The sequence below is a fragment of the Triturus cristatus genome, chromosome 6 (assembly GCF_964204655.1).
Source record: "Triturus cristatus chromosome 6, aTriCri1.1, whole genome shotgun sequence".
In the NCBI taxonomy this organism is placed as follows: domain Eukaryota; kingdom Metazoa; phylum Chordata; class Amphibia; order Caudata; family Salamandridae; genus Triturus; species Triturus cristatus.
The window spans coordinates 1792814687-1792837190 of record NC_140589.1 but is presented as its reverse complement, the minus strand read 5'-3'; the positions used below and the strand labels follow the sequence as shown (position 1 = coordinate 1792837190).

Sequence of the window (22504 nt, the reverse complement as noted above, 5' to 3'; positions counted from 1 at the left end):
AAAAAGGTTATTCTTAGACATGTTGGGGGATGCTTCTAGAATTACCCATTTTAAAGAGTCAGGTGAGTGCGATTTTTCGAGGTAATGTGCACACATCTTGGTGTTGGTTTTGTGGCAACGGAAGTTACTACGGTGTTCTGACACTCGCAGTTTAATTGGGAGGGTTGTCATGCCCACATAATAAAGGTCACAGGGGCATGTGAGAAAGTATATGCAGTTGGCAGTGTTGCAGTTGGTGTGGGAGCGCATTTCCCACACAAAAGTTTCATTGAGTGTGATGGACTTATGGACAGAGGTGAAGGAGCACGCAGTACATGAGCCACAGGGGTAGTGGCCGGTAACTGCTGGCAATTGCCACAGTGTGCCCTGTTTGTTGGTGATTTTCTTTTTGGGTCTCGTGTGAATGAGCATGTCTTTGAGGTTTTTTGAGCGCTTGAAAGCAAAGCGTGGTTGGTCAATGTTCAAAGAACCTGTATTCAGTATGCTTCAATGTTTTTTTAATACTCTGGTTAGTTGGTTTGAAACCGGAGTAAATGTTGTGACACAGGTAAGTATGGTAGTTTCATTCTTCTCTTTTAGCTCTAATAAGCTTTCCCTGTTGTTGTTACGTGCTGTCTTCCTGGAGAGGGCAATGCTCCTAAGAGGGTAGTTCCTTGCAGCAAGGTTCTTAGCCAGGGCTGCTGATTCAGTTTTGTAATCGACTACTGAACTACAATTTCTCCGTACTCTTAAGAACTGACCAAATGGTAAGTTCTCCTTCAGTGATTTGGGATGATGGCTACTGAAGAGTAGGAGGCTGTTGCGGTCAGTACCTTTTTTAAACATGGTTGTAGTCAATTGGCCCCCATACCCGCACTTCACCATACGGCCATTGGATAAAAGATCCCCGACAAAGTGCCCCTAACAGAGGGAGCCCGTGGGGTATTGCACCGCCGACCACACGTGGAGCAGCCCATATGATGAAGCATGACACCTGAAAGGGTGTGTGAGGGCATTTGAATCCAACATATTGGATTCCCACCCATTACCCCACCAGGGAAATAGTGGGACCACTTAAATCGGGACTTTGTCTAAACCTATCACTGAGGAACAGCACAAATCCAATTTGTACTTCCAGTCCTTGGGCCTCCCCTTTCTTGCTGGACCTCCCCACTCCATCTTGAGTGGGAAATAAGGCCCCCCGTCCCCCCCTTGTTGTATACAGCCTTAAGAATGTATTCAGACAAACAATCTAAAAAAGGAGAGTTGAATGAAAAATTTTGTAGCTTTCGTAACTGAAAGTTTCCACTCTATTTAGGACACAGAGGCGAGGATTACCTGTACCTGCTCCACTTTTTATTACAGCAGCCATGTTAACAGGTAACAAAATGTATGATCCTTATGTTTTATCTGTCCTTTACCGTTTTACGTTGTTTCTTAAACACTTATGTCACTGCACCGTTCACTTATCACTTCACTCTCAGTGCACATATGGTTGTTATGGTTACTGTAAATTAATTGTATTTTTTGTGCTTCTATTTACAAATAACAACCTTTTATCCTTCCTTGGTCTCCCTAGTCCCCTTTTTGCGCTTTTGATTAATCCTTATATATAGTGATCCCTTTGTATGATTTTCCAGTTGAGACATTGTTTTTCTGTTATTGTACCTACCGGTCTCAGCTGGGGTAACGGGTTTACTCCTGTTTCTGTTTCTCTTGTTTACATCCCAAAGCATCAAATACGTAGGCTCTGGAGGAAGGGATAATCAGACGCCCTCAAAAGCTTCCTCACTAATGGGTGCTCCACTACTGGTGTGTGACCCACCAATATCACCGACCTAAAGGTGTTGATGAATCCAAAGAAGTGCAAAAATTCAAGTTATGGACAATGTCTGCCCCCACTGGATCCAGGTGTCATTGGTGACACCAGCCCAGCCATCGAGCCCTTGACGATCTCTATTGCTTGATGGTGCTATCAGCCCATGCCTTAGAAATGAGGGACGCAGCTCGGCTTGAAAGCCCTCCCTGTAATCCTCCATGCCATAGAGGGGGGAGACCCTCCCAGTACTGGTAGATGGTGATTCCCCTTGGGGTCTCAGAGGAGACCTGGAAAGAAAGGTAGAAGGGTTGGAAAATCACAGGAAAGTTCCAGAAGACCTGGATACCAGACTTGGGATCTCCATATCAGGGTCACTAGCACATTTTGTCTGCATACCTGGGCTGAGATGCGCTTTACCATAGCAAATGGGGAAGAGGTGTACCCACGTTCCACCTGCCAGTCATGGTGAAAATCATCATTGGCTGCCTTCTCAGGGTCCGATCTCCAACTGAAGTGTAATTGGAGGAATGGTGTTCCAGACAGGATGCAAATAGGTCCACCAATAAAGGGCCTGAAGGGCCTGTAAAACAGACGGGTGCAACTGCCAGAGGCTTATTTCCTTCGGGTGACGGGATCGCCAGTTGGCCACTTTTGGGATTTTCCTGGGAAGTGCTTCACTGTCACTGAGATCTGGTTCATGAGGCAGTAGTCCCAGAAGTTTCTGGCCAGGTCTGAAAGGTCTTGGATCATGTACCCCCTAGACAGTTGATGTAGCGCTCTGCCACTACTTTGTCCATTTTAAGAAGGACGCATCATTTTGCTTTGCCTCTGGCCCAACACCTGACTGCAAAAGAGCTTGCCAACAGTTTGTAGCAATTGATGTGTAGGAACTTTTCGTGAGAGGGCCATCTTCCTCGGTGGAGAATTCCCTATACCACATGCCCCAGTCAGTGCCCCTGTTCACCTTTCTTGAACAGAGGCGAGTCCACCATGAAACCCAAGAGCACAAAAGTCTAAATGGAGTAAGGATTGACTTCTGTTGATTGATGATGAAGCTTAAAGACTCCAATTGTGTGACTGTCATCTGAAGATGTACAGACAAATTCCGTAGGCAGTGATCCATCAGGAAAATGTTGTCTAAATAGATGTGGTGAATTTGAAGGTCTGCCCCTGCCATTGAAATTGGAGTAATCTGCAATGGGGGGGGGGGGATAGGGATGGTTAGGGAAGTGTCCATGAGGTTGAGACTCACCATCCTGTTGTTCAGTTGCAGGAGATCACTTAGGGGGGCCAGCTTCCGTGGTGGTGAGGTAACCTAGTTGGGGGTCAGTATTAATGAGTGAACAGTGCCTCTCTGTTGAGATAGCCGTGTTCGCATTCCCTAAACTGATGATGGCCCTCTGGGCCCACCCAAACAACACCTCTGGAGAGATCAGAGTCCCAGATGCTTTTGCATTTTGCCGCACAATGGGCCAGAGATATCTAATGGCTTCTCCTGATAATCCCATCAGGATTTATCTATGCCCTTTTTGGAGTAGCATATGAATTTTTGCAGAAAGGTGGCCATGCGCTCATCTATCAGGTGTCAGTGCCACTTTGTTGCCTAGAGACGGGTAAGGACACTCTGCCCGAAGGCGGTTGCTGACCTCTTTATCAAGTGGCTACCGCAGCCTCCCCGCAACATAGGTTGTAACTTTATTCGCTGGGACCTATTCCGCTGAGTGGGGGTGAAAAGTTGTTCAGGGTCCAGCATGTCAGAAGTCTTCTGAGGGGTTACCTGTGGGTGTGTCATCACTTTGTTGGCTGGGTGAGGGCTGCCATGGATGGGACCTTGTATTGTGCTCTGCATTAGAACCAGCGGGAGAGTCAGTCCCTGGAGGGGGCTAAGTGGGTGAGAAAAGGGGGCTACATCAGTGCATTGCAGCCCAAAGGCCTAGGCATGGGAAGGTCTGGTGCCAAGGGCTGATGCTGGTCTAGGAAGTCCCACTTTCAACTATCAAAAGTGTCCAAATTGATGCCCGGGTTGGGATCCCTTTTGTATTCGGAGAGCGGCCCAAGCTGGTTAGGTACCCCGGGAGGTAGCGGGAGCATGAGCCCAAGGGTTTATTCCCGCCCAATGAGGGGTTTAAAGCATTGCTCGGCATATCTCAATAATTTCTGCTCCACGGGCACCACCACTTGTTGAACCGCTTTTAAGATAGAAGCATCCATAGCTTCTCAAAAATGGTCCTCAATTGGGCGATAGGTCATACTGTTCTCCTCCATATAGGTCTCTTCAATATAACTCATACTGGACTGTGACTAATAGGGATTACCCAATGTAGGTTTGTAGGGCTCTGGGGTCACCAAGCAAGTTAGAGGGTATTATTACAAAGGTGGGAGTTTCCCAAACAAATATCAGTAGCCTAAGGGGCCAATAACAGGGCAAAACCCTGCTGCATACCACTCTCTCCCACATGCTGCCAGGGGTTGCAGTTACACCTGGGCCGGTGTTCCGGTGTTGTATTACACTAATCTTTCAAACGCGCTAAGCGCTATGAATTAACACAGACCTTGAGTAGGGGCGTAATGCCCCAGCCCTGTCAGGCAAAGGTCTAATTATATGGAGCTCCCGGGCTGACCAGGCTAAAATAGCCAGATCGCCTAGGGGGAATTTGAACGCCAGCTCGGGAGAAGAAACGCGCTGATCGTGCTCACCACACGGCACCCTCTAGTGGTTGGAGGACCATACTTTGAGGTCCCAAGCACTCTAGGAGAAGAAAAGGACGCGGAGGAGCGACAAGCGTTTCTGCGGCTGAGCTGAAATAAAAACACAGCGCAATACAAGAAATCGCCAAAATACAATGATTGACAATACAATAAATAATACAGAAGTGGCCTAAAGGCACTTCTTTTGGCAGCTGGAGGAGCGAAGAAAAAGGAGATAGCAACAGGGATGAGGGACTGATTGTGTTGCTTAGATATTGTTTTACTGTTGACTTTTCCAGGGTTTACGGGAAATGAAGTATTTTCTTATCTGTTAACATGGCTGCTGTAATAAAAAGTGGAGCAAGAACAGCATTATCCTCGGCTCCGGTCCTGATATAGAATTTGAAGAATACGACAACCACAACATAGTGCCACCTCCAAAAAATCCAAAGACTATAGTGCTATGATCTGACAATTGAGAGATGAACTTAAAGTGGACATAACGCTTGAAAAAACATGAAATAGCACAATGCAAATGTAACTACATTTTGGGGGTATATTAAAAAAACTCGATGCAATGATTAGTAAGAAAATGAACTGAGGTTTGTATATCCATTCTATAAAAAAATACGTGGAAATGCCAGCCTGAATTTCTTTTGCATAAATTTGTGAAAATACTGCCTAGATAATCAAAGTGATAGTAAATGTAATGCATATTTCTATTTTAAAAACGTTTGTAAAAGATATCACAATCTGTATTTGAGGCATATAATTGGTCCAATAATAATTATTAATCTTTAATGTAAAGTGCGTCTGGAGTAAAACGGCCCGTATAGGATGCGCATATCAGAAATGTCCGGATTTTGACCTGTATGTTTGCCACTACGCTCCTCAGTAAGTACTGTGTTTTTTTACTTAATTCCATTTTTTCATATAATGTTCCTGCCTGAGAATTGTGATAAATTGATCGTAATATTATGCGCAATTTTATGATTCTCTGATTATCCCGTTCTATTCGCCTGAAAGCTAAGGTTAAAGCTTATGTTTTTTTACATTTTTGGCGATGCACCGTTTTATATTTACCTTATTTGTGCCCCAAATGTGCCATCTCTATGTTGCATTACTTGCCTTTGTTGAAGGCACGTACATGAAGATGACTTAATAATTTTTGGAAATTGACTTAACTAATGATTACTGCAGTTGTCAGTTTGAAGGATTTTTATGGATTTAAATACATTTCCACCAGAAAAGTGGAATCACGAACTGTATTAGCAGAAAACATAATGTTACCAAAATGTAATCATATTCATTATAAAATCAAATGTACCACTTACAACAAAAGGGATGACAACCCAAAGAAGCTGCCTAATGTCGAGCAGGTGAGTAGCTATTGGATACAAATATTTAAATAAGTAATTATTAATGAGTACCTCGTTAACATCACAAGTATAAAATATATTATTAAATTAAACTGAGCATTGCAACCATGCAATAAATTATTTAGCATCAATCATTGAAGTCATCATAGAAGTTGTGCTGTTTACTATTACTAATGAAATAAGGCTAGATTCATCAAGATATCCCCCTACTGTTGTGAAACTTACAGCATGTCACCATTATGTTGCATCTGTTGTTTTGCATCAAAATACTGTCATGTCCACTACAACAACTTAACCACTACATTGCAAGGTATGCCTAGCCATGTAGATGTGGTGCTACTTCCCTATGACATAGTACTAAGAGATGCAGCCGAATTCTTGTCTACCTTACCATCACCAAGAATCCTCTCAGGTCTCCAGGACCTTTTTATCTGCTAAATAGTGTAGAGGGGAGGAAACTCAATCCTTAGTACATAATCAACAGAATCAAATCTCAGTTCTAAAGAACCACAGACTCCGAATCTAAAATTTTAGGATTTTATTACAACCAAGAATAACTGCACATACAAACACCTCAGTACAAGGTGGAGAAAATAAATGGGCACTAATACAAAAGATAACCTATGCAGGAGTCTCATACGACTCAGGATAAGAAGAAGAATTAATTCCAATAACATCAGAAATGCAATTATTAGTCCAGTCTCTACATTAGAAGTGATTAGCCTAAAAGAAAAACAGTTAGTCTATCCCTACTCCATCTCTAAGGTGACATCCCTACTTAGCATTTTCCCTCCCAGGCAAGAGAATAAAAGGTGTCAGAAGTGAAGACTTCCTTAGAAGTGCACTCACTTAATCAGAGCTCGCCCTAAGATGCTCCTTCTAGCTTCCCATCTAAACCTCAAGTGCTCAACCCTCGGGACACTGTCCCTAATACAAAATCCCAAAAACATAGAACACGCCCTTCGACACACCTCTTCAGCCAGGTCTTCTTCCAGTACTTTTCCAGTGAAACTTGTACTTTACCCAACGACGGTTAGCTTGACCTTGGGTCCCAGGCACCTTCTCCGCTGAAAGTATCATCCTTAAATTCCAGTGTACTTCCCTATTGCCTTCTCGTACCATCCTAACTCCTAAAACCTAGTCTCTCTAATGAGCTAAATGTCCTTGCACCTGCAACAGAAACATGAGAACGAGAAACCTTTCACTTCTCTAAGATGTTCCATCATCCTGAAACCCCAAAGCCTTTACCAAGGGAAATCATTTTTGGCCTATATCATTTAGCTAACATAAGAAATGAACAGGCCTTTCTCTTTAAACGTATATGCGATCAAGCCTTTACACAGTTTAAACCCACATTTCTAAAACCACACGATAAACATTAACTTCATTACTCTTTATACGTGAATAAGCAAACTACACGTGCAAACTTAATATGGTGCACGTTAAACCGAATACATTGCCTTACATGAAAATAATCATTATGCATTTACTAAAATACATTTGCAATGAACTACAACATTACTCTTCATAAAAAGCATGGTTACATTTCTAATCACACTTATGTTGAACAGATTCTAGTGATACATTTTAATGTCACACCTCTAAATACTACTTCGATTAATATGTGGGTGCAGACTAACAGTGAATATGATGCACCCCAACAAATTTCAGAATAACGTGGTGCTCTATCATAAGGTTGATGTAGTAAATGCAATATTATTGTAGATGGATATTACTGTTCTGGATGTACTGGCATCCGAATATATCTTGCGGTGCAAATACAAGCTTTTATGAGTGTAAAATCCCATTCAAGGAATGGGGGAGAAATTGTCATAGCTTTAATTCTGATAAGGAAGACATAAATACTTTTTTTAGAATGGGCATGGGAGGGGAACGCTGCTAAAAATGTTGGTGGTTTAAGCGGAGCAGTACGACTACATGAAAGAAGCTCAAAATGCTAGTTTTCTTAATATTTCCACATGCGGAAATGCATTTCTGTGTGTGTAATTAGGGACAGACACGAGTCCTCCTAAGAATGTGTCACTGTGTGGATGTCCAAGAGTACTCCTTGAATTCTTGATAAATTCCTGAAAGTCAGAAATGAACTTAAAGGTAGGTAGGAGTCTACATCAGTAACTATTTGACTATTCTGAAGACATTTTAATAGGAGATTGTTGAAAAAGAGGCACTGGAAGCCACGTTGTCCATTTATACTAAATTAATATATAATATAATGAGACTGGAGATCTTAATTCCAAAATTCATGCGTCCAATCCCCCTGCTTTGCACAGACAAAAGCTGTGCTCAGTGGGAGAGCTGGTTGAATATGAACAAAAGACCCCAGAAAGTCACTGAAAAAAAAAAAAAGGTTAACATGTTATGTATGGTATTAAGATTTTACCTTGCATTACAAAAACTTACCACTGAAAAAAAACAAAGGTTAAAGTGAGGTCCTACTTAGGTGTTGAAATAACTCAAAAACTAAGGTTTAAAAACAAAAAAAAAATGAAATTCATCAGTTATAGTTCACTGAGCTAACTATAATTTGCACCTGCATGGCGCAGGTGCACTGCTTATGAACTCACATTTTATATCACTCATGGTATGGTAAATGACAATATTTATGACATCATTGATGACATGGCATCATACATTTATTGTGACCACCGTATATGGCTTGTGGACTCAAGGTAATTGGTAAGGTTGCTACTTATCCACCACCTGCAGGCTGGAAGTGTCTTTTACTTGGGTCTGTTTGAACTTATGCCTCTTGAGTCCCAGCTTTGGCTCCTTCTCCCTTCAACTCCAAAATGGCAATCCCCTGCATGAGAATTTGGAGCTGAGTTTTAAGATTACTCCCACAGCTAATCATGTCAGGCTTTAGTAATTTTCTTTTTTCCCTTTCCATCATGGCTTTGTCTCCCAGGGTTTCTTCCTGACTTTCTTAATCCATTATGTTTGTGTCATGCAGTGTTTGATGTAATTTCCTTTTCCTCTTCATTTACTATTTAAAGGCCTCAGTCTGGTTGTAGGTTGTGTCACAGCAAAGCCATTTTTATTTCTTGTTTCCCCACTTCCTCCACATGCTGATCCTGCCTCTTTGCTCTTGGGACTTGCTCCTCTGGATTGCTGACCACTGATTTTCTCCAATCCTGTGAAGAGCTCGTCAGGAAGGATATTTTTTGCTCCTTTGATTTTTTACCTCCTACAGGGATGGCAGCTTCTTCAGGGCACTTGCCTACTAAATATTTCAGTGTGTGGTGACATTGTGGCCTCTGGAAACAGTTGATCTTACCTCAGACGACGGATGACCCCGGTCTAGATAATGAGTAAGCGCCCAGCCCTGAAGAAATTGTGACGCCAAAAACTTCTGACTGGTTCTGGCATGGATGCTGGTGTTGGCCTGATCTTGGTCCTTGAGCAACAAACTATGGATTAGACCAATTGAGGACCAATATTATTGCCCTTTATCAAGTTATCCGTGCCATCAGCCCCTCAACATCAAAGGATTCTGAAGATCGTATGGGGTTGAAAGAGTTTTTGGACTGCCTGTTGGTTTTACCTTTCAACATGAACAAATTTCCACTGACTGATCCAAAGTGGGATATTTGATTGGTTCCTTTAGTGGTGCAGTTCTGGCTTGGGCAACTCCTCTAGTTGTTGCTGCAGATCCTTCCCATAATAATGATGTTTTTTTTGTGCAAAATTGAAGAAGATATTTGAGAGAACATATTGTAAAGTTCTGCCTATTGCATTCATGTTCACTAGTTTACTTAGATTACTTTATTCTGGGGAGGGTTACAGGAGTGGGCTGGTAAGAATTCCCAGCATACATCATCGCTTGAATTCGAGTGAGGCCCAGTTCCCCAAGTTCGAGTCTGTAGGCCGGGTCCGGCCACCTCCTATTAAACCAATCATGCAATGTGAGTAGGCGAGTCGCCAAGTAGTATAAGTATAGGTTGGTCATTCCCATGCTCCCGTCATAGGGCAGAATCCGGCAGCGGGCCAACGCTATAAGAGGTCATCGTCTGCCCCAGAGAAATTTAGTGGCTAGGCTATCGAGACCTCTGAACCAGACCCGTGGGAAGCAGAAGGGAGTGCTATGGATGACATAGAGGAATCTGGGGAGAATCATCATTTTGAATAGGGCGACCCTGCCCAGGTCTGCCATCTGCAGAGGTCTTCTCTAGCTCTCTTTACCAGCGGGGTTATGTTGAGGGACCAGGCGAGATCAGGGAGTACTGCAATCCAAATCCCCAAATACTTAAAAGACTGTCGCCTAATGGGTATTGTGGTTTGCCAGTCAAACCAGTCTCTGGTTAAGTGCAGGGGGAACAAGACCGATTTGCTGGGGTTAAGTCGCAGACTGGAGGCCTGGCTGAGGGAGTTCAGCGCCTGGACACAGTGGGGGCCAGATTGAGCTGGCTCCGCGAAGTACAGCAAGACGTCGTCTGCGTATAAGGCAATTTTATCTTCTTCTGAGTTTGGACATTTCCAACCCTGGATACGGTCATCCGACTGAATGAGACTGAAAGGGGGCACCCCTGCCTCGTTCCTCTTCTAATAGGAAACTCCTCCGACAATACACCATTGACTAGCACTCGTGCGTGAGGCTGAGAGTAGAGGACCCTCACCAGCTTGCAAAACCGTGGACCGAACCCCATTTCAGCCAGCATGACATCTAGGTACCACCAATCCACAGAATCAAAGGCCGTCTCAAAGTCATTGAGAAGAAGTGCCAGATAAGGAGTTAGTAAATGGCTGTTTGCTAGGGCCAGGTGGAGACAACGGAAGCCGTGCCTGGTCTTCTGCATAGGCACAAACCCGCACTGGTCGGAATGGACTAGTTTGGTGACATAGGGTTTCAGTCGTTGGGCAAGGACCGTAGCGAATATTTTAACCTTCGTATTAATAAGGGAGATTGGGCGGTAATAAGTACAGTTGGACGACGGCGGTTGCGTCTTGGGGAGAACTACAATGGTGGCTATGCCTGACTCTGGGGGAAAAGAGCCCTTCTCGAGGGCTTCAGCGAAGAGATCGGAGAGGTGCGGGATGAGGATCTCCCGGTACGCGGCATAATACTCCTGTGGAAGACCATCCTGCCTCAGGGTCTTGCTCGGTGAAGTGTGCACTATGGAATCATTGATCTCCTCACGGGTCATGGGGAGGTCTAAATCAGCAGACTCAGCTGTGCTGTGGCGAGGGAGGCGGATATGACCCGTGCTGAGCAGTTCCAAAAAGGAGATGTCCGGCACTGCCTGGAGTATAGGACATGGTAGTAGGAAGCAAATGCCCAGGCCATTGTTAGGGAAGAACGATGTACCACACCGTCAGAATCTACAACCTCCGAGATTAGATGATTAGCCATAGGATATGTGGCTAGTCTATGGGGGATCTTCCCATTCTTGTCACCCCAGCAATAGACCCTTGCTACAGAGGATCTCCAAAGGAGCTTTGCGGCGTTCAAGGAGACTTGCCTGATTACGCCCCTCAGGCGTATGAGTTGCTGTTCTTGAGATTTGTCTCGGTCCTCAGGAGGGCATTGTTCAAGAAGCAACGCCTGGGCCTCCCGCAGGGTGATCTGGTGTGTCTGGGCTTGCCGTTTGATGTTAAGCTGGCCTTTGGCGCAGGCACGTTTGGTGGCATTGCTCTCCTCCCAGAGAGTGCCCGGAGAGGGGACAGAGCCGGTATTGGTGAGGAAATATTGCTGGAGTTCATCCCCAATCACCTTTTTGAACTCCTTGTCCTGGAGGAACCACGCATTCAACCGCCACATCTGGCGTGCTGAGTTAGGAGGATCTCCAATGTTTAGAATACAGGTGAGTGGTCCGAGATGCCCCTGGGGAGGATACGGACATCGCTTATCGCTTGGCAGTCAGTGAGGGGGGGCAAAGATAATGTCTATCCGGGCGTGGGTGTGGTGTGCAGCTGATGTATGAGTGAATTGTCTACTCTGGGAGTGCCAGATTCTCCAGGCATTGCTCAAGCCTAGAGAGTCTGCCCAGTTAGCCAGGTGTTTGGCTTGTGCGGTTCTGGCAGCGGATGGTGTGCTTGTAGAGTTGAGGTTGGGATTGAGAACTGCATTAAAGGGGGCAGGGATGCGATGAGTTCGGTGGTGTGGTTGAGAGTCGCTGTGAGCATCAATGGGGGTGGGTATATGAAGACGAGGTTAAGAGGATTGCCTTCTAACATACCAGTCTGAGCTGTAAAGCCACCTTGGGGATCGTAAGTGGCCTGCGTGAGCACAAAGGGGAGATTACGCCGTATGATGATTGCCACCCCCCGAAAGCCTCGGGCAAACCCGGAGTGCCAGACTCTGTCGTACCTATACCTCGCTAGAAAGTGGCAATGAATGCCCTAGAGATGAGTATACTGGAGGAGGAGAATATCCGCATCTTGGTGTTGGGCAAAGCAGAGGACAGCTGTCCGTTTGACCCTGTCAAGAAGTCCATCAACGTTCCAGGATAATATGAGGAGAGAGGGTCGGTTATCGCTTGCACACGTCATGGCCGGCATGGGTGGGAACTGAGGGCCACAAGACCCAGGTTAGCTGTGGGTGTAACAAAGGTCTGGTGCGAGTGCAGATCAATAAATGTGACTGTATATCGTAAGCGGTGTGTGAGACTATCATAGTGTGCAGTAAGAAGGCTGGCGCGGTAACACAATAAGACAACATCAACAACAGGACAACAGTCCTAACCTCCCTCCCAACCCCTTCCCCCACCCTATACTTCAGGAACAGAAGTATCCGTCGTCCCAGTTATACAAGTAGATAACCAAACTAAGACGTTTGGGTTGGATTGCGTGGCTGGCCCTCGTTACAGACGGATGCACTTTATCTCAGCAGAGAGATTCCGGATTGAAGCAAGAACTCTGCCAAGGCGCCCTAGATAATGAAACAGTGAGGACGCGGCACTGGTCAAATCTATCACGGCAGGTGCAACGGGCTGCGAGGGGCCCAGAGTCAACCAGGCCATGTAGACATGTCTGGAGGGCCTATCGTGGTCCAGCACGGCCAATGAAAATGGGTTGCCACAGGGAGCAGGAGGTGCCCAGGGGTGCACAATCTCCAGGGCATGGGCCGACCCCTCCCCCAGTGTAGTATGTGAGTGTGCCACCTGGAAATGCTTCAAGGTCCAAAGCTGGACATCGTGCGGCCTGAACCTTTAAACTAATAGGCAACATTGTTTCCCCCTCTCAGATTTCACCCCTCATAGGGCATGAGATTGTTGGGCTGCCAGAGAGGTCTGACTCCACTGCCGCCAGTTCCAGGGTGCCCAGTGGAAGGCGTTCTCCGGATGAGTTGCCAGCAGAGCGGTTTTGTTGGCGGGATGGAGAACCCGGGGGGCTGGAATTACTCCCTGCTCCGTGGGCGGCTAGGCTCAGTGATCTGGATGCCTCCCTGTGGAATGGACACCCCCTGTGGGTCTGTGTGCGCCTCCTGTGCTGCTGTCTGGGGGATCGAGGCCGTGTAGTCTGGGAGCCCGAAGGCACTGGTGAAGAGTTCGGCCGGGGCCCAAGGGGTTGCTCCTCCGTCAACCAAGTCCAGGCAGCCTGCGGCGAGTCGCAGAACTGTGATTTGCCCTGAAAGATGACACAGAGGCTGGCCAGGAAAAGGAGGCAGTATTGAAGTCCAAGAGTGCACATTTTCTTCTGGACGTCTAAGTAGGAGCGTCGCTGGACCTGCACCTCCCTGGTGTAGTCAGGGAACACCATAATGGTGTGTTTCTGAAATTTCAGGGGTCCTAGGTACCTTGCCTCGCGCAGGATTGCATCCCGATCTTTGAAGTTGAGGATCTGGACGATTATTGGACAGTGCGGGGCTCAAGGCGGTGGTTTAGGTGCGAGGGACCGATGGGCTCTCTCCACCGCAAACCACGCTGAAAGTGTGTCCTTGGGTATTCAAGAGGAGAGCCAGGTTTCAGTGAAGGTGGACACCTGATCTTTCTCTGCTCCCTCCGGAAATCCCACCAGTGGAGATTATTGCGGCGCAAGTGGTTTTCTGTATCCTTCACTCGTCTGTGGAATTCCTTGGTGTGGGAGTGTAGACGGGTCACTTGCTCCTTCAGTTGGTGAACATCGTCCTCCATCACGGAGAGACAGGACTCGGCTTCCGTGATTTGGGCTGTAGTGTTGCGTAGGACCTGTCGGATAAGAGACATGTCGACCCGGACCTCCCCGATCTTCCCCTCCAACAAGGCTTGGGATGTGCTGATCGCCTGCAGGATAGCAGCTAAGTCCTTGCCCTGTGGAGAGGGGCTGTCCTCTGCTTGCCCCGGGATGTCATGGTCTGCCATGGGTAACTGGTTGATCTTCGTATGTGAGTGGGTGGCAGAAGACTCAGGGCCCCGGTCCTTCCCCATGGCAAGTGCTGGCGAGAGTACCAGCGGGGGCCAGGAGCAGGGTGATTCCAAGGTGGGTCCCTGCAGGTGGAGGCGAGGTGGGCGTCCCCAGTCTCAAGTGAAAGTCCGTGGGGGTGTGAGACCCAGGGCCCTGGGAACGTGCGTTCCCCAGGAGCCGTGGAAGTGAACTCGGCTGTGAGCGGGAACCCCCTAGGCTAGTGCTGAAGAGCAGGACCAAATGGAATCAGGAGGAATCCCAGTGCCTCAAGGCGCCGAGCTGTGGGCCAGAGTCCCTCTCACCCCGCTGCATTCAGGATCTTGCTCGGGTCTGGGGGCATGATCTAGTCAGTGAAGGAGAGAAGGGGGAGGTGCGGGTCCAATGTGCCGTCCACGGAGGGCGCAGTCCATCATCCAAAGGCCCGAGTGGTAGGCCCCGGCCCCTGCACTGTCAGCAGTGTAAGGCAGAACTCGGGGCGAGCACCACGGGCCCCACGGGCCCCACGGCTTAGGCAGTCTGCAAGAATCACCATGTGGGGCCCAAGGCACCCAGCCCACCCGGGACGCCGGTCGAGTAGCCCTCCTCCTCCACACTGTCCCACCCAGACCAGTCCCGCTGTGGATCAGGTGGATAATGTTCTTACTGGATGCGGCGGGCCACACCCTCACAGCAGGTCCCTCGAAGCGCTCGGAGCAGGCAGGGGCAGATCACTCCCAACAGTGGGATCAGGGCTAGTGGCCATGCAAGGCAGGAAGGGAGTTCTCTAAGGGCCTCTAAGGGCCGCCACTACACGGTTCTGCAGCTGCTCTTCTCTCTGCCTTCCAAGGTGCGAGGGATGGCGGGATGCCTCCAGGGAGCGCTGGGCCAGCCGGGGGCAGCAGTTCTTCTGTGGGCATTGTCAAGGCAAAGTTCTCCCCTGGCTGGTGTCCGGCGGAGCGCCACAAGGAGAAGGCACTCACCGGTGTCCTTAGGGGGGTCGCGTGAGGCCAGAGCGAAGGCCGCCTCACAGAGCAGTTGAGGGTCGCGCTGCGCAGTCCAGGCCCCGACAGCCTCGGCCCTCTTGGGGTCCGCTAGACAGGATTTTCTTTGACAGGATCCAGTGGTGCAGGTAGGGGCCTCGAGCACCACCCAGCCCGTTGCAGATGGCAGGGATACCTCGGGGTCAGGCCCGGTTGGGCAGCGGGGCCGCCGGAATCCTGCTATGGCAGCGGGAAGGAGGAGGGGGGAAGGAGATGGTGTCTGGATGCCCACCCTCGCTGCCCGATGCGTGCAGCCAATCTCTCCATCACCGTCCCGCCGCAAAGTGGCCTCAGAATCGCAGCAGGGGCCCAGTGAGAGACGGCCCCCCACACCGTCTCTCACTGGGCCCAGAAGGGATTTCGCTCCGCCGTCTTCTGAGGCGCCAGTGGGCACCGCCAGCCATCACCAACACACTTGGCCTCTACAGGCCCGGCCAAGCCCCGGGCACCCCCAATCGCAGGAGGACCACGCTCTGGAAGGGGGGGAGGCCCCAAGTCACAACGGCTGTCCCGACGCCTGAGCCGGCAGCCAATCCCCAGTGTCACTCCCGTGAGGTCGCCGACAACAGTGCCTGCTGCAACTTCAGGAATGTGGCCCGGTAGGGTGCCTCACTCCGGGCCGCACAGCCTGACATCTCGTTCTGGGTTGCAGGAGTCATCCCGCATCCCACCACTATCAATTGAGCTGCCGGGCCCACCGGCCACCACGTAGGGCCCCCAGATCACGGGTGGGCTGGATCTGCTCTTGGCCCCACCACTACGAGCAGAGGTCAGACGTCCAGGAGTCCGGAAGCAGGTGCCACCATTTTAGGTATGGCAAAGCAAGAGACAAGTGGCACTCGAGCCCCGCTCACAGTTCACGGCATTCATCACCACTGACTGGTAGCTCAGGTTGCGGCGGAGCACAGTGTGCAGATTGCAGGGTTGGATGGCTGTCGATGCTGGTGGATCTTGGTGCGGATGACGGAGGGGTCCGGAGCACTCTTAGAGTGCGGCCGCCATCTTGATGCTCCAAGCCACGCCCCCTCGCTGTGGGTTACATGTTGTTCCCCCCACCAACTTCCAACAACCATCCTTCCTCCCTACACACTCAGGCAGCAGGCTTGGAACTACCTGCTTCCCCAACTGCAGAGGTGTCTGTTGCCCCAACCATTGTAACATTCAACACCTAAAGCACTCTACAGTGCCCTCAAACCCTCATGCCAGCCTCCCCCCCCCCCCCCACAGTGGCAAGCCCAGCGACCTCTAAGGTCCAACATACATTTCAGCCCTCGCGCACATAATTTCATCCGCTGTCATTGGCGTTACAACAGGCAGTGACACCACACTCTCCAAGTCACTCCGGGAGGACGAGTCAGTCTCAGATGTACCGAAGTCCGCAGCAAGAACCACTTCCAGGGCCTGGCTCTGCTGCAATGCTGCTACCGCCTTGGCCCATTCCAATTCTGTCTGGGAATTCGATGGTGCTAATTGCGGATGTCCATGCGTGTTACGGTGCTTATGGGTTCTGGACAACTGGTGGGCCCACACCTCTTCCGCCACTGTAAAAAACAAAGAAGGCTCCCTGGTACACAATCTGGATCTACCCCAGAAAAAAGAGGGTGTACTGAATGTTCAGGAGGTGGAGGTGCCTCTTGACCCCAGAATGATTCCAGTTGCCGCTGCACCATCGTTGTGTAGTCAGGGAACATATTTACGTACCCTCCGTCCAGTTGCCATGGCCCATGTGTCCATGCCCTCTGCAGTATATTTTCCCTATCCTGTAAGTTCAGCAGCAGGGCCACGATTGCCCATGGCAGCACACCAGGTACCAGGGACACCAAGGGATCCTGTGTGACCTTGCCACTGTAAAGCACTTGGATTGTTCCCCACTCTCCAGCACCACTGTTGACAACCAGTTCTCTAGAATCAACTCCATGAAGGGGCCCTCTACCTTCTCTTGAGTTCCCCACCAGTCGCACGTTGTTGTAGCTCGATCACAACTTCACATCATCCAGTTTAGTTTCGAGGGCCTCCACTGCCTTTTCCAATGCCTCAAAACACACTTTCTCCGTAGACATTTTTGGTGTCAACTAGGTGATTGCGGACCCTACCTGCCAACCTACAGTGGTTTGCCCACAAGAGTCCCACATCCTGAGTTATGGTGTCAATTTTGAACTCCAGGGCTGTCTTAGTCTTTCGCAATGCCACCAGCATTGTTGGCTTGTGTGTCTGCAAGGCTAGATCTTTCTTGTCACCACAGGGGCCCTTGTTACCCCCCACACTCTGTTCCGGTCACCCTGGGTGGTGCTGCAATGCCGCTTTGGACCTTACCGTCTCCAGGCTGCACATCAGGAAGCGACTGATTGCATGTCCATCTGTCTGTCACTGCACTGACCCAAGCACTTACAGAGGTAAGTCTATGGGTTGCCACCCATGGGAGCAGCCGCCTCACTGCAGTTTTTGAGGCTCCTTGCAGCTGCACCCCATTGCATGTGCACCCCAACACTCTCAGTCACTCTGACTACACCTCCAAGAAGACGAGAGGCTTTTGGGCTGATTTTTATGGTTCAGGGCATGTTTTCGGGTTCAGGATAGGTTTCTAGGGCTGAGGGTTCAAATTTGCTAGGGTTCCCGGAGTCTAGGGCTCAGGGCCCATTTCAGGTTCGTGCATATTGGAGTTGGCAATGTTTCACTGTGGTTTGGCTCAAATTTAGCCATATTTGACTGATTTTTGGGTATTTTGGGATGTTTTGGTATGTTGATGGCTGAGGGGGGGGGGGTCGGGTGAAAAGTCGTACCCCTTCAAGTATATCGGTGGGGTTCTGGCCTGGAGTTTTGCGAGTTTCAAGACGATCAAAGCAGTGGAAGTGCTGAAAACAGCATTTTTTGTGAAGGCCTGGTTTGCAATGTTATACAAAGGTCCTGTTTTGGGGGTTGTCAAGAAGTTCATCTGAGCTCCTAACCCGCAACCAGCACCCAGGCTCCATCACCGTCACAGGAAGGTTTGGTCCTATCAGGACACTATCCAGACCTACAGGGCCAGTATCTGACCCCCAGGAATGCACTGGACCCACCGCCAACAGACTGGCCTCAGCTTCTCCCCTGCTCCCCCACCTCTCCACTATCTGGAGGCCAAATCACAAGGGTGGGGCCTCTGACTGGCCACGCTGTGCCTCACCGCACAACAAGCAGCCTGCCGGCATCTACCGCTCTGCTGTTGGTCTCACAGGGCAAATCATGCAGGTCTTGTGGGGCAAATCATGCAGGCCCTGCCGGCCTCCACTTACTGCGGCCCATTCCTGCATCTCCGATGCATCACAGCACTTCTCCGATGGGATAGGGACCTGCTCCCCCGCTGCACCTCCCAGTATGTCCTTTAATGGACACCAGCGAAGTCCATGTATCCTCCTCAATGCTGGCCCAGCTCCACAACCTCCACGTTGGGTATTCCCTGCTGGGCACACTGTCCTCGCTGCCTCCAGAGGGGGCCCCACCGTGACACAGGAAGCAGACTTCACACCCCCACTCGCCCCCAACTTGATGATTTCAGGGAAAGGATAACTAGACTGCTGGTCGGACGGTGCCTGAGCTCCTCTCCTACATGACTGCCACCATCTGCACTCAAGCCACGCCTCTGGCCCCACTCTTTAGTGGGTGGCAGGTACCGGTTTTTAGCCAAAGGTACTAATGGTGAATATATTAATTGTATGCAGAGTATTTATATTATTTGACACCACACTTTGTGAGGGGTGGTCACTGTATATATGTTTCTCGCATGAGCCCTAGTTATATATTGATTGAAAAACAAATGTTAAAGCAACATTATAGTTAAGTCTGGTAATATCTTAATTTGCATTAAAAAAAAAAAACCTTAGAAACTCACTGGAAAAAAAAATGGTAAAGGGATGTTATAGTTAAGTGAAAATTTCATTTTAAACCTACCGTTTTAAACTGAGGATTAAAGGTTATACCTCACGCAGTGCACACCATGCCCATGGACTGTTATTCTTCTTCCTCTTCCATTACAAAATCACCCATAGGGCTAAAAAGCATCTTAGGAAGGCTGATGCCTTATATCAACCTGGTGAAGCTGATAGTGAGACCAGAACTCCTTGCATTCCGACTAGTTCCACTACGACAGATTCTAGAGGTTTTTGTCATTAAACGTTTTCAAGGCATTCAAGGAATGGACTAGGTCACATGGATAAATGAAAGTCCAGCAAATCAATGAAGAGAAGGCGCTCTCCTTTTCCTTCGGACTGTTCCATACATTCCAGATGAGAATCTGCAATTACAGGTGATTGGTTGGTTTTGTCAGGCCCCAGCCACTGACAATTAAATTAAAGACGTGGTGGGCTGTTATTTTTGGACACCAAAACATGCTTATTGTAGAAAGAATATTACCTCCCAAGCCATCAGAATAAGTACATTGTCTTACAACTCCACAACAGTCAACGACCATGATTTACTTGGAATTTACTGTAGAACTTCCTGATTCATTTGGCTATAATACCCTGTTAGTGGTAGTGAGAAATCTCACCAAGCAGGGACACTTCATTTCCCACAGCTTAAGGCGTATCTAACATTTGTTTGCAAAACATCCTTAAATTACATGGTTATCCTGTTACAATTGTTGAGGATCATGGCTTTAAGTTTGTCTCACATTTTTGGATTAAATTGATGAGACATTTTCTGGATTCTCTACAGTCTGGAAACTAGCCACCTTAGTTCCTTTGGCACTAAGGACTTTGTTAATATGCCAAACTGAGAGAGAAAGCCAGTTAGACCCCAACCACCTCTTAACCCACTGATCAGAACTTGAGTGAGATGCATTTCAGGAAACCATCAATCTTTTGAGCTATCACAAGGATGACTAGTGAAACTCAAACCCCTCTTCCTGATAGAGTGGCACACTAAAGAACACTAGAAAAAAATGGACACATATTAATGATCTATTTAAAAATGAAAATACTATCCTAGTTCACAGAGATGTTATAACTATATTAAAATCAACAGAATTGTGTCTGTCCTATTTATGAACAGCAGGAAATATCCCAACATATTAATTGTTTTGGTTTATATTAATCCCGCCATCATGTGTTTGGCTCACTGAGCTACACTCAGCAGCAAATCAAAAGCCTATTTCAAATTTCAAAGATGGTTCACACTCTCATACCTGCATCACATAACAAAGTTATTGTTCAATATAATATCATAGCTGCCATGTCTGCTTATGCTGGGAGGATGGATGAAAAGTCCCCAGCTAGTGAAGGCCGAATACGCCTCCTGCTATCCTTCCAAATACATTGGCGATCGATTCTGCATGGCCTATCTCGATTCGGTTTCCTGGGATGAAGACATTTCTAGCCTTTCCCACTCTGTCCCTAGCTTAAATACCATTATCTGACTATTGTTAAATCTTTTAGAATAAACAATTTGAAGAAATAGGCCTTATGCCCTTTTACTTAGTCTCATTATAGGAAAATATGCTCTTTGAATAATGATAATAAATGAGAAGCACAATTGTCAGTTTTCATGAAAACCTGCTCACGACTCAACAATAATTATTTGAAACCACAGAAAGCAACTGCTAAAAGGATAAATGCTGTGCCTTGATTATCAAGCTGCAAGGAGAAGTGACATCAAACAAACATGCATTCCATATTTGTCATTTGTTTTTAAATTATTAACACATGTAACCTAAAAAGAGGATGCTTGAGAAAGAATAAAGCATAGTAAGTGTAACACTCCTCATGAGGTATTGACTCTCCTTTGGGTTCAGGAACTTTACACCTGTGTCCAGGTTGATTTGCCTGTCTTAACAGCTGAGTCTGGCAAGAAATGTTGAAAGCAATGAGAAATATTTTTGAAATATTGCCTATTTGGTGCAAAATCTGGTTGCATATTGAACATAATGTTGTTCGGTTAGCCCTGCATTGTTGAGCACTGCATCTAACCCTGAAGCCAGGTTCAGCTCTTTGCTCTCCAACTTCAAACACACATGTCCAAACACAGCGCCATTGCACAGGTTTGAATGAGGCACCTTGCCATGGCTCTAGTGTCAGAAAGCGGGCAGGTCCCTGAAGTATAAATATAGTGTGGGAACCTAAGATTTGACACGGTGGGAGACCTGCCATGTTACAGTGGGTGAAACCATCTGTTAATACCAATACAAATCTCAATTGCAGTACATTGCAATCTGGTACTACATGTCATATAAATGCATTAATTCTTTTGTTTTCCTGAGCATTTCTTTACTATACAGGCACACCTTCATGATACATGATAACTAATAATTCTCAGAGTTGGTTTGCAGCATTTTCAATCCTCAGAAGAAACTGTTTAATATATCATTCTATTATGTTGTTTAATTAGATATTCTTCATTCTCCATTGATGTGTCTTTGGGCTCTATGTTTCATACTTAAGTTATGTTCTCTCTCTGTTTTTCCACAACCTAGCCTGTCCATTCCTTTAAATCAAAGATGTGTCTCAAAGGCATGTTCCCAAACCTAGTCATCCATGTAATTGTGATTCACAGGAAAGATAAAATTGGTTTTCCTGCAGAGAATTAAAGTCCTATTGAGAAACAGGATTGAAGACGCTGATGAGCAAGAAGTTGAGATCTCTTTTAGATGCCTCTTCCTGACATATCTGAATCCCACTGGTGAAATTTGGGAACAGAATTAATTCTGTACTGATCCAATGATTCACATGACTGTCGGGGACTGTCAGCCCAGGTGCACGCCCTGAGAGTCATGTCTAGCATGCAGGTTGTGTTTTAATGACCATGGGAGCTGTCACACTTTTAAAATCATCTACCTAGTTCCCAGCTGGTACATAAATCCTTTTCAAGCACAATAAAGTAACAGCAAAGAAATATAATTATCAAATGCAGTGTCCTGATGTTCTGGCACACAGCCAACAAGAAATACAAGAATCAGGTGATTGAGCATCAGAACTTCAGAGGATCAGTGTCAGTACTGATGGTGGTTCATCAGTCAAAGCCCTGACTTAGAGTTCTGGATCTGAGTTTCAGCCTGAGGCAGTCTCAAGTGTAGAGCTTACACAAAGCCAGCATTGTCTTGCATTGCCTGATCTTGTAGATATAATATTGCGCTTGTTTGTCTATACCAGCGGTGACAATCAACATACTAGAGTTAGCGTTGAAGGTACGCAGGACTGTGATGTGAAAGCGCAGCGCTTGAAGTAATGAAGGTTAATGTGAATAATAAGGCAATTCCCATCTCAACCACCTTCCCCGATAAAGTCCAGAATGAAGACAGGAAGCAAAAGAAA

The 22504-nt window shown here is 47.4% G+C and overlaps 1 protein-coding gene across 1 annotated transcript in view; it reads left to right on the top strand.

Annotated features, from left to right (window-relative positions):
- The window catches only part of LOC146822013 (cysteine-rich secretory protein 2-like), a 143416-nt gene that overhangs the window by 85791 nt on the left and 35121 nt on the right, over window positions 1–22504 (top strand). The window contains exon 6 of the mRNA XM_085613115.1: window positions 5295–5380. Within this exon, the coding sequence (XP_085469241.1) occupies window positions 5295–5380 (86 nt within the window). The remainder of the gene's footprint in view (window positions 1–5294; window positions 5381–22504) is intronic.